The sequence below is a fragment of the Paramormyrops kingsleyae genome, chromosome 25, assembly GCF_048594095.1.
Source record: "Paramormyrops kingsleyae isolate MSU_618 chromosome 25, PKINGS_0.4, whole genome shotgun sequence".
In the NCBI taxonomy this organism is placed as follows: domain Eukaryota; kingdom Metazoa; phylum Chordata; class Actinopteri; order Osteoglossiformes; family Mormyridae; genus Paramormyrops; species Paramormyrops kingsleyae.
In genome coordinates, this window is record NC_132821.1 from 24,277,721 (window position 1) to 24,290,086 (window position 12,366).

Sequence of the window (12,366 nt, forward strand, 5' to 3'; positions counted from 1 at the left end):
AATACCCATGCGACACACTTCCTTTGGAAAATCATTTACTTAGCATTTTGAGAACAGTAGAACATCGCACAATGTGTGGTTCACAATATTTCAATATGTACCAGCGTGTGCTAATGTCCTTAATGTTTCTTTACTCATTTACTATGATAGGTACATAGGTAGCACACTTAGGATACACACAATCGCCTTTGAAAAGTCCTGAAAAATGTATAAAAGTCATTGAATTGTTAATGCACCTCACAGGTTACAATTACATTACAATCCCTTTCTGTAGCACCATATCAATGTTCTGTTGAAGTGGGAACAGGTATATTGAAAGTGCAGCAGGGTACAATTATTATAAAAACAGGTTAATTGGGCAGACACTTCCGGCAGGGGTGAACATCACCTACTTTCCAAGTGAGACCCCAAAGCCTTGTCACGGCGTAGCCTGAATAGTACAATGAGTTGCCCATATTGACAGTTTTTTACTGAGGGAAAAAAAAACCACGCGATTTTTACACAGAACTATATATAAAAAACACCAAGTAAACTAGTGTTAAGAAATCATCCAGAAAGTTCTGTCAAAGCTGCTTGTTGCTCAAGGGGATAAGGGAGACTACCTTAATTGTTGCACCTGGAGAGAGCCTCAGTATGCTTTTTTGTCCCTTTTGGGGAACCGTCTTCACCTTGGATTAGGCATTTTCTGAGCTTTCAAATGCCAACCATTCCTACCTACTGGGGAAAACGTCTTGTCGCTTGGCAACCAGGGCAGCCGTTTAGGTTTAGATGTAGCATTTTCAATATACGAATTTACCAATGCAAGTCTATGTGCTAATGACACTACGATGTGTAGTGGGGATTCCAGCCCATATTAATGCCTATGCCTGTAGCAGTGGGAGTAAACGCTGTTCAATAAGCCCTGTGTTCCAGGTCAGGGCGTCCCTTCATGCATTGACGCGCTGGTTGAAAGCCGACAGTCCTCCTCGTGGCCTTGCACGCGGGGTAGTTATGCACCGTTTGAAAGGTGGAGAGAGGTGACTTCAGTGCTATTGCCAGAAGGCACCAGGATGACTGGGACTTTGAGCAGCCAGCAGAGGGGAAAGGGGGCAAAAGTGGGGGGTGAGGGATCAGTGAGGGGGAGGGGGGACTGGTTACACCTCGGAGCTGTTCCTCCTGCTCATGGTCTCTCTGCTGCTGTGGCTGCTGCCTTGATAAGCCGAGCAGGACGAGGAAGAAAAGGGTGGTAGCTTCTTCTCGGAGGTGCGGCGCCGCCTCCACCAAAGCAGGAGGACGACGGCGAGGACAGCAATGCAGATGAGGAGGACGAGGCTCGCCAGCCCCACCACCATGGGCAGCTGCTCTACTGTACTGCCAGACTCCCTCCCAAAGCTGTCCAGCAGGGGGCGATCAGGATGCTCCGCGAGGACCGGCCAGGGCTCGCGCTGGTTCACTCTCAACCTGTCGCCGCGGTCAAGAGCGATGTGCTGGATGTTAGTGCCCCGGCTGTTCTCCGAACCGATCGTCTCCACCTCGACTTGGGAGGCCCGGCGACTCCGACTCCGACCCACGCCAGAGACGCTGTGGAGGTACTCCAGACTCCTCTTTCCCAGTGCACGGTTAGCATTGTCCCTGGAGCGAACCATGTAGATGGTGTGGATGTACCATTCGCGCCCAGCTGCCACCTGGAGAGTGTACAGGAGGTTGAGAGTTTCAGAATGTTGGTGCTTACTGTCGAAAACTTTTGAAGTTCCCATTGAAGGAAGTATTTGTCACAAATCAATACACTACATAGACAACAGAATTGGGAGACCTGTAGTATTTACAGGAATTCGCCACAAAAGCCACACCCATTGTTGATACAAGAGCTCACCATGATCTCACTATCCTCCTGAAGCGAAAGAGCATAGGGCAACGACGAGCAAGTGTGTGGTTGGGGACCTCACCTGGAAGAGCGGCGATGAGGACAGGGTAAAGCCATCTGAGCCGGGCTGCTGGACCAGCGAGAGAGCACCTGCAGTGTCTGCTGCCAGCGAGGCCTCGAAGCGGATGTTCCCGAAAACTGTGGCCTGCGTCTCTGGCTGTGCTTTGTCCTACAGCAGAGATGCACACACGCTCTAGGCACTCAACCAACTGTACAGCACACTCAATAGATACTAGTTTCAGCATACAGCAAATAAGTGGCAGAGCTAATTGTATACATAGTTTCATTCACTCAATTTCCTATCTATGAAACTGAAAGACTATATGGAAAAAATTAGGAAATTTCATTTCTTTGTATCCGATTACTGTACTGTAACTTGTACGTGAACAACAGAGCTATTTAACATACAGTATATAACTACGACTCATCATTGCTCTGGATCAAAGGGATTTGATGGATGGAGCACACTAATTTGAGAACATGCTGGCATACCAGGATTTTGAATCTGTAAAGCAGAGATGGGGCATCAGCCAGACAGCCATACTCCTTGTTGATGGGGTTGTATTTGGGGACGTATCCATCGATACCAGTGCACAGGAAGACCTTCTCGATACTGCACGTGAAGGAGTCACCCAAGTTCTGCACAGGGTCTACCATCACGCGCCCATAGATGTGAGACCCTAGAGGAGATTCAGAAGCTGATGACACTGTAGGGGTTATGGGCATAGAGATGTACTGCATATGAAAAGGGTCGGAGGTTAAATTCACTGGACGGCTCGGAGGGGGAGATTTGGTACCTTCTGAAAAGGCCACATCCGCACCCTCCCCGAAGCCCATGGAACCATCAGAGATCCACAGCTCCCTCTTGGACAGCAAGAACATCTGGGTGTTGAGGGTGAATTCAGCCGCCACTGGGTCGCTGACCTGGGGATAGTGATGGGCAGATTGAAGACCTACTCAGAACAGGGTGGAAGAACTTAGTGTTTCCCAAGTTTCATGTTGCTATCACCCATTGGCTCTAAGAAAAAGCACATGTAGTCATATCAGGCATAGTTAGTCACTTGTGCTGGACATTTCCATTAGTTGTCATATTTATTATATACTATGATAAAAGTTGGGCATAGAGCAGGGCTCTTCAAATCTGGACCTCGATTCCAAATCCAGGCCTTGTTTTCAGTTCTCCCAGGTAGTTAGTTTAATAATTACTGATTCTGATTGGTCAGAGGCTTCACACCTAGCTCACAGGTAAAGGAAGGCTGGAAAACCAGCAGTGCTCGGACCTCGAGGACCGGGATTTGAATAATACAGGTACAGAGGAACAGCAAGTATATATCATCTCAATCCACAACTGGTACGTTCTCTGTCTTCGTGTTCTTGCATGTTTGTTCTTGGGAGGAAAGTTAACAAGAACACTAGTAGGTTCTTTGCATTCTTGGTATTGATAAACACCCATGGACACCCTTTGCAGGAGATCTTGTCCCTCACCTGCTGGAAGCGGATGTCCACATCGAAGGTGAGGGGCTCCCTGGGGTGGCAGACGGGGGGAATGCTGAACTCCCGGCTGGGGGCCGCGATGCATGGGATGAGCTTCACGGTGTAGGTGCCCGAATAGTCCCTCACCTGCAGGAGAAAGCATGCTGGCCTCATTAGCAAAAGCACTACACCCCCTAATGGACTCTATGCCGGACCGCGGAGCGGCTGCAGTCCCACAAATAATCCACAGGCCTAATCTAATTACACGCATTCTCTTTAAAGGTGCGGACTTCCTAGAGGTCGCTGGTTCCAATCCTGAAAGGGGCCTTGCTGTTTTATCTTTTCAGTTCAATTTAAATCAACTTATTTTTATATAGAGCTTTTCACAAGGCGCTTGACATGGATGTGTTGTAATACATTCCTGCATCGTTTATACAGAACAATTCAAAAATGGGGAAAGGGAAGGCAAAGAAATGAAAGAAAAGAAAGTACTGATCTTGACGGAAAATATCCCAGGACGTGCGAAGAGCCAAAGCGGCAGGTATTTTCTGCAAAGTAAGCCCTGCAGGTGTTTAGCGGGAAATCCTCAGCGGGAACTCACAGCGAAGTCGGACACAAAGCTCCACTGTTGCATGGGCTGGTTGTAGGTGGGCTCAGTCCTGACCAGTGACAGCGTGAAGGTGAGGCCTGGGTGGTCCACTGACATAACCATGGACGACAGGGATGTTCCTGAGGCAGGTATGGAATCGAGGGGTAATGGTCAGGGGATGCATACATTCACTTAACTCATACCTCTTATCAATCCAAAAAGACTTCAGGGGCCTGTTTCATGAAGCAGGATTTCTTGCTTAGCTGGATAACTTGCCAGATTTAAGGTAGTCTGGGCTAAATGCAAGTGAACAAAGATAATGTCCATCTATCTCAGACTACCTTACATTTGATAAGTTATCCGGCTAAGCAAGAAATCCTGCTTCGTGGAATAACCCCCAGGCCCTGACACACAACCACAACTCAAAACCTATACCTAGTTGTGATCGTTCCTATAACCAAATACCCATTTTTCTTCTTGTACTGACGCCAAAGCAACCATCTCTTTTCATTCCTTCCCAGGCACTTTTGTTAAATCCATTACCTCTCTGTTCCACCCCGAGTAGGTTTTAGGGTCATCGCTCATAAAAGGCTGGTAATGGTATCCTGAGTAACAGTTGCCAGGTTACGCCGCATGCCAACAAGGGCTTGGAGGGAATGTAGCGTCAAACCTGGGTGCGACATGACAAACTGTCCCCGGAATCGCGCCTCTGTCTTGAAGTTGACCACTAGGCGCCCCTCCTCATTGATCCTCATGCTGGTGGGATACATGGATCCTGTGGAGGCAAGGAACCATTTTACATAAAGGGGACAATTCAAGCAGAATTCATACAGAACTGTTAGCAATAGTGGGATTTTAAAAAATTCAATTCAAATTTATTTATGTAACACATTTTGAGAATACAACATTGTCTAAGTGCTTTATATTGCTTCTGCTCAATAGTTCCCCTAAAGCAGGGGTGCCCAACTCCAGTGCTGGGGGGCCGGAGCCCTGCACATTCTTGGGTTTCCCCTCATTTAACACACCTGATTCAACTCATTGTGCTAATTACCACACAGCTCTTGAGCTGAATCATTTATGGTGGAACAGGGAAAGAACTAAGCCACACAGGGTTCCGGCCCCCCAGGACTGGAGTTTGACACCCCTGTCCTAGAGCAAGCCATAGGCAACAGTGGTAAGGAAATGCTCCCAAGCTGGAGTAAACTTTGGGAGGAACCAGACTCAAAGGGGGAGCCCATCCTCCTAGGTCCAACAGCGTAAGTCCAAAATTATCAGCAACAGGTTTTATAAAGTAATAGAAAATAACAAAAGTAAATTAAAAGGTTATGAAAAGAACTATACAACATTTTTTTTGAAGACTTTAACACATGGCCAGAAGAGGGCAGCAAAGAGCAGGGGGGCACCTTGTAGCTCAGCCTCTGGGGGGCTGCCGATGCCGTCCTGCCACAAGATGGCGGTATCGTACACAAAGGTCAGCCGTAGCTCCGATTGCAGGTCAAAATGCTGCCAGCCACCCACCGCCACAGGGGAGTGGAAGACATAGGACACAAACAGGGGCACGCGCAAGGTGACATAGGACTGCACCAGGTTCAGGACCTGCATGGGGGACCAATAGAGACAGACACCATTTTTAGAAATTATCTGGGTTTTAATGGAGAGACAGGCACTGGGCCGTTCCACAGACAGCTAGAGACCACCATGATTAGTCGCTGTCTAGATAGCTGTTAGCATAACATCTGCATTGAGAGCTACTACTCAAGCACTCAAAGACATTGGAAAGCAGATGTTCTATTGGTTAAGAAACTGGACTCAAATCTTGTGATCCTAAAAGAACTTTTAAACCAAAATTGCTTAAATAGAGGCACAAATAGTTTGCTACGGCTGTTTTGTACAGACTAAATAAAAATGTAACATCTATATCACAGTCACATACAGATTTACCGTGGTGCTGTGAATAGTCATAATATCAAATGAACATCTTTTAAGGAGGCAGCTTTAAATAATATGAACTTGGCAGGAGTCCCTGTTTTATACAATTTCCCATGATATTATAAGTTGCCCAGAAAGGTACCTGGCCATCTGTGCCAATCGACCCTCCGCAGTCGCCCAGCAGCTCAGACATGTCGTAATAGCTGTGAAACTCCCAAAGGCAGGCCTCCAGGTTCAGGTTGCGGTAGAACCGCAGCGAGTTGGTGCTCCGCATCCCTGCACTGTACTGGTATGGCGCCGTCTCGCCAATGATCTCCGGGTTCTTGGTGCCATCGGTGATGAAGCCGTAGCGAGTCTGGACCTCATTGTAATCCAGCAGGTTGGAGCAGCGATGGTTGCCCACGCGAGTCCCGTCGGGGCTCAGAGTCAACTCAAAATTGGATAGAGGTCGAGTGGAGATCACTGGTAACATGCCTGGGGGTAAATAAAGCCTGCTTAGCGACCATGTGCAACATTCGCACATGTTGCTGATGCAGCAGTTGCTGCAGATGGGGCTGTTTACCGTCCATGTGTGGCATAGTGACCGTCAGCTTGATGAGGTTGGGGAAGTCTGGATCATCGGACCCCGTGTAGCGAATCTTGGCTGAGAAGGGTTCTGCCCCCACTGTTCCCGGGATACGAGGCTGACAAAGACCTATATGAGAAGATGACAACACCCAACTTACTGAAATGTTTAAAGATCGTTGACTGAATGTTGACTTCAACATATGCGATATGAAAGGACTGAGGTGGAAAAAGCATTAATCCAGATTATTAAGGATGTAGGTAGGGTGACCAGATAATCCATGTCAGGGAGGACACTTTGAGCTACTTCAAGTTTTACAAACCACTTTAAAACTGAAAGGCTCCTATGTTTGGCTAAACAGTTCAGTTCTTGCACTTCGATTGGTTTGTTTCCTTGATTGAAAGACTCATCCAGCTGTTTCATATTAACATTAGTGACACATGCATGTTTACAGGAGACTGGCTAATCAGCACACAGTAAGAGCTTCAGTGAAATTCCTGACATGGATTATCCGGTCACCCTAATATAGAGGAAAACAATGTGACTGGCTCTCAGATAGGTACACTCACCCTCCTCCCTGCTGATCACTACTACAGGGCTACTGAGCTCCAGCCCGGCGTCACCGTTGGCATTGTAGGCCCGTGCAGCGCACTGTACACGTGAGCCTGGCTGGAAGTAGATGGAGTCCAGCGTAATGGACTTGGTGTTGGTGAAGAATGTGTTGGTGTCGACCTCGCGCATGGGGCTGGTGACGCCGTCGGCCTCACTTGGCGCGCTCACCAACCAGCGGTACTGTGTCAGCGTGTCGTTGATGTTCTCCGCTGAACAGATGGAGCCCGTCTTGTCAAAGTCAAAGTACTTGGGGTTGCAGGCCTTGGGGTTGAGATTTGGAGGGTCAAGGTAGGAGGCAGTACTATTATTATTATTGTTATATCATTTCACCTTGTAGTAAGATTGGGAGCAGAAGGTCTTGGAGGTGAGACAAACTTTGGTGTCGTGTGTGAGATGTGTGTGAGAACCTTACCGTCACGCAGACAACGGGGTAGCCAGTAGCGGGGTGTGGGTTGTCCTTAGCACGTGCTGTGTCATCATACGTGAGCAGGGACACCACTTGGGGCACGGCGGGGAAGGTGACGTCCGCCACACTGTCAACCTCCTCAATGTACACGATGGCTTTGCTCATCTGAGGACGAGGCCATTCATGGGTTAAGACAACTACCCACTAGGTATTTAGGGACACTAGGGTCAAGTTGGGAAGAGATGCAGAGGATAGAAACATTGAGTAGTTTTTAGGCCAGGCAGCACACTAAGAAGCAAATGTGTGGTATGAATTTTGAAAGCAAAGTTCCAGCTGTTTTCTGGATGCAGTGTGGCTCAAAGGCAGCAGCTGTCTTGTTGTTTTCACTGCCAGTATTCAGGCTCTTGAGGCTTTTTGGCTAAAACTCCAAGGTTGGGATTTAATCCTCATAGACCCCTTCTGGGTTAGTTGGTAGACGGGAAGGTCTAAACCTGCTGCCCTCACCTGTATCTCAGCCACCATGTACTCATCGGGCTTCATGTGCACGGTGAAAGCCTCCCTCATCTCCCTCTGGCCATCATACAGGATCTGCACCTCCACGATATGCTCCTTCTCACCCTCCTTAAACTCCACATCTGACATGGGAACAAGACACAGTTTTGCCACAGCCCATAAACATGCAAGGCTTGGAAACCAGCAGTACAAGGATTCTTCAAGACAAAGCCATAGCTGAGAATGTCTATTAAACATCCCGGAATTTACCCTCTGATAGGGGGTTGTAGTCCTCTCCTGATGTGGCTGAGCCATCCTTTGTGTGGACCCGCACCAAAGACACCTTTGAGGTGTCTCCCAGACGCAAGACGGGGATTTTCACAACAGCCTTCTGCCCTGGGATCTGCGGCTCCCGAATGCTGTACTTGATCTCTGAGAACTGGATGATGGGCTCTGTGGAGGGGTGAGGGAAGAGAGCAATGGTCCTAGGGATCGGTCTTGTAGAGGTCTGGGAAAACAGTCCTAGATAGACCTACCAGACATACCTCATTTTAAACCCTACCAGGACTAACCTGCAACAATAAGTCATTCAGAAACACACACACCCACCAGAAGCCAAGGTACCATGGAAAAGACTCAGCAAAGCACTCACTGTCTTTCTCATCCGTTATCTTGACTTCTGCCTCCTTCTGCTCTCCCAGCGAAGCGCCGTATGACGACTCGCTTCGTGGCGTCCCAAGCACCAGGCGGAACTCCTCCTCTTCCTCATATATCGAGTCGTCTACCAACGTCACTGTACATGGCTTCTCGCTCTCTCCTGTGAGCCCAAGGCAAAGAGTTGAGGTCAAAGAGGGCCTCTTGATCTTTTAAGGCATGCAAACAGTAACTCTGAGGGACAGTTGGGTAGGAGGTTACCTGGCAGGAAGGTGATGATGGAGCTGTCAGTGTTGGGCCGCTCCTCATAGTCCATCATCACCTGTGCAGAGCCCTGGCGGGTATAGCACCTCACTGTGGACTTGTGGCTAAGGTCTCCACTGCGGTACAACATGGCACGGACCTTCCCATCTGCCTCGTCCACCCGATACATGAGGTCTTTGAATTGTACCTTGGGCACTGACGCAGAGCAAAATGCTAATGAGTGTGTACCATGCTCAGCCAAGATTCCTGACGTCTCTCAGCATCAATAAACATCCCAACCATCTTATATAACAAATCTACATTTTGCTTGCCCGTTGTATGATATATGATGCATCTTATTTTTTTCTGCTCATCTTTCCTGCCACTTATCTGGCTGGTTGTGGTGAACTTGGAGCCTATCCCAGCCTAGGGTACGCCATCACAGGGCACCAATTCCCACACAAATCACACCACAGTGAATTAGGTCGATATTTGGTTGAATGCACATATTCAGACAGAGAGTGAGTACCTGGAGCAAACCCATGGAAACTCCACACATACTGTGCCAGTCAAAAGTTTGGACACACCTACCCATATGAAGGTTTATGTGTACTGTTCACTACATTTTGCAATAATTATGGAATTATACACTGACCAAAAAGGCATTAAAAAAAATAAAATTTGTTGGGTGGGGTGGGCAGCTCTGTGTGTTGGAACTCATAGGGTTGCCGGTTCAAATCCCATGGTCCTGTGATACCACCACTGGGCCCTTGAGCAAGGCACTTAACCCCAATTGCTCCGTGGACTGGCTGATCCCACATTCTCCTCTACCCCAGTTTCATGAGGACTCTTAGAATGTTTTTCCAGCTGTCCTGAAGAAGATCCCACATCTATTCAGAGCACTCGTTGGTTGCTTTTCCTTCACTCTCTGGTCAAACTCCACCAAAATCATTTTTACTGCATTTAGGTCAGGTGGCCTGGTCATGTGATACGACAATACCACTCTCCTTTGTAGGCAGCTTGGTGTGTCCAAACTTTTGACTGGCACTGTATGGAGTTGGGTGACATTCAGAACCACAACCTTCAAGGTGTGTGTCTGTAGTAATACCTACTGAGCCACCTTGCTATTACTTTTATAATATTTCTCATGATATATGAGGCTGTGTGGTGTCTTTGTCATGAATAAACCCAGCACAGTCCCTCCCATCACGAACACTCACAGTCAGAAACCGTGTCATTGATGGTAATAGTGGTGCGACTGGGCTCTCCCAACACAGCATTCATTGGCATACGCAGCACCAGCTCAAACGTCTCGGGTCCCTCCACGATCGGCTGGCCCAAGTCGTCCAGGATGGTCACACGGAATGTCTGCATGGTCACGCCGGAGGCAAAATCCAGATTCCTACTGATGCCCACGTAGTCAACTCCAGCTGCCGGTAAAACAGGTGATATGAGGGTCAAGGAACTCTCTGCCTGCTATCCGGGTTCAAAACCTAGCAGGGCAGAAGTTCTGGACACGAGTTCCTTCAGCTAATAATTACGTAACATTTAAAACAAGAAAAAACAATAATAAAAGCAACTGACTAACAGGTCAGATCGGAGTCATTGTTGCCCCCATTGCCCTCTTACCCTCAGCTGATAGCTGTTCGGTTTTCCTGGAGCGCACTGTGACCGTGGCAGTCTTGGACAGATCGGTCCCTGTCCTCCACACTTGGACCTCCACGTAGCCGGCGCTCTCGTCCACTGAGTACTCGGGTTCTCCGAAGTAGAGAGAGGGCTCTGTCACAAAGACAAGATGAAAAGTATTAATTCTTGCACTCTATCTATAAACCAAGTAAACCTAGAGCTGAAGTAGTAAATGTGTGGTGTGTTAATGGCTTTTGCGCTTCCGGCCTCTGTTTACGCTCTATCTATGTCGTCACCTGCTGCAGTTGTGTAACTAAGCTGTGCCAGTCCAGGAACCAGCAATTACTACCCTCATGTCCTGGTGGCTCCTGGACAGGTGCCATTGAAGAGGGCACTTAAGGACACACCATGCTGATTATGTCGATGTGTCTTTGATTACCACGGGGAGTGGGAAACTACAAACAAAGCACATGTTGAAATGGCCCCAGTATCACTTGTAATTATAAAAATGGCAAGTCTTATTCAGGCCTTCCTGAAGGGTATTTTTGTCTGCTGGCACATACACTAATAATAGGGATGGAAGTGGAACAAAAGTAGCTTATAAAGTCACTGTCGTAGCACAGTTCACAAGCTACTCCCACTCAAACTGCCCTTGACCCTACTGGGTTTCAAGCAGCACATCGTACGCCAGTTATCTGTAAAACTTTCATTCTCCGCCTCAGGGCTAAAGGCACAGAATCATGGACAATGTCCCCGAAGGCTCCTGAACCTCGGATTGCTTTGATCGCCCACGAGTGAAACGAGGCAGTTATGCTCCCAGACTACTTTGGTGAAAAAGGCGAGTCAGCAAGAAGTGAAGGGCACCACGCTGGGCACACGGCAGGCCAAGGCCCTTGCTGGGCAGCCTGAAGCCTGTGGGCTCATTCAGTGTCAATGACAAGCCAACTTGTCACAAAGTCCCAGCCATCCATGGCCAGGCACCCCCAAGACCAACCAAGAATTCTAGCTACAAAAGAATTGGTGCGTGGCACGAATTCCACCCACATCAACTTGGGCTGTGTTTGGGAACATGAATCTAGTGTGCCGTTAGACTGTGCCCTTCTTGTTTGCTTGTTTCACAAGGCTGTGTCAAACTATTCAGCTTCCTGTCTGACAATGACGACACGCCTGGATCACACAGCAGGCCTGAGACTAACATGCTGAGGCTGGGCATCAAAGAGAAAACCAGCCAGATGATACGTAGCTCAGGTGCCAGCCACGCCCTGGCACATCTAAGATTTGCTGTTAGATGTTGGCAGGGGAAGAATGAGGTGCCCATTCTTTACCAGAAATCTGAGGTAATGACATTAATCTTCACAAAATTTAGGATACTGCAGGACTTTCTGGGAAGCAGAAGGTTATTCTGTATGATCAGTATGACGTTGTTTCTGTCTGTCACCCCGTCCTTCCTCCCAGAAGGAGGATAACATTCCAGAAATTACCATGGTCTAAGGCTACAGTCTAGAGCTTAATAGATCTGTGCAGATGTCAGTGGTTCACTCTCCTGGGAAACAAATATGGCCAAAATTCTGAGGCAGATTTTGGGCGTGTTCCAAGTTCACACTGTAGAATGGGTTTCTATATGGACGACATGGTTTTAACCCCATTTTAACTCAGATTTGGTTTGTAAAGAAATTGGCAATTTGTCAACTGACAGTAATGACATTTGCATTCAGATCGCAATCAATCGTCGTTCTTTTTTTTTCTTCTTTTTTTTTGCCAAGGAGAGCTGTCACCTGTAGCGTGTTACTAGAGGACGTTACTCATTTGGCAGAGTAACCCAATACAGATGCCTTGTCATTCTGTTCCCGAAAGACTGTCCATTTTATGAATGA

The 12,366-nt window shown here is 47.9% G+C and overlaps 1 protein-coding gene across 1 annotated transcript in view; it reads right to left on the bottom strand.

Annotated features, from left to right (window-relative positions):
• Positions 1-18: 18 nt before the first annotated feature.
• frem3 (Fras1 related extracellular matrix 3) overlaps positions 19-12,366 on the bottom strand; it is a 36,044-nt gene continuing 23,696 nt past the window's right edge. The window contains exons 7-24 of the mRNA XM_023799146.2: positions 10,496-10,645; positions 10,087-10,296; positions 8,885-9,082; positions 8,622-8,786; positions 8,240-8,422; positions 7,982-8,112; positions 7,484-7,642; positions 7,029-7,332; positions 6,457-6,588; positions 6,037-6,368; positions 5,369-5,561; positions 4,636-4,740; positions 3,978-4,105; positions 3,389-3,523; positions 2,701-2,827; positions 2,396-2,583; positions 1,926-2,072; positions 19-1,664 (exon numbers count right to left, since the gene is read on the bottom strand). Coding sequence (XP_023654914.2) covers positions 1,134-1,664; positions 1,926-2,072; positions 2,396-2,583; positions 2,701-2,827; positions 3,389-3,523; positions 3,978-4,105; positions 4,636-4,740; positions 5,369-5,561; positions 6,037-6,368; positions 6,457-6,588; positions 7,029-7,332; positions 7,484-7,642; positions 7,982-8,112; positions 8,240-8,422; positions 8,622-8,786; positions 8,885-9,082; positions 10,087-10,296; positions 10,496-10,645 — 3,518 coding nt within the window. The 3' untranslated portion in view covers positions 19-1,133. The remainder of the gene's footprint in view (positions 1,665-1,925; positions 2,073-2,395; positions 2,584-2,700; positions 2,828-3,388; positions 3,524-3,977; positions 4,106-4,635; positions 4,741-5,368; positions 5,562-6,036; positions 6,369-6,456; positions 6,589-7,028; positions 7,333-7,483; positions 7,643-7,981; positions 8,113-8,239; positions 8,423-8,621; positions 8,787-8,884; positions 9,083-10,086; positions 10,297-10,495; positions 10,646-12,366) is intronic.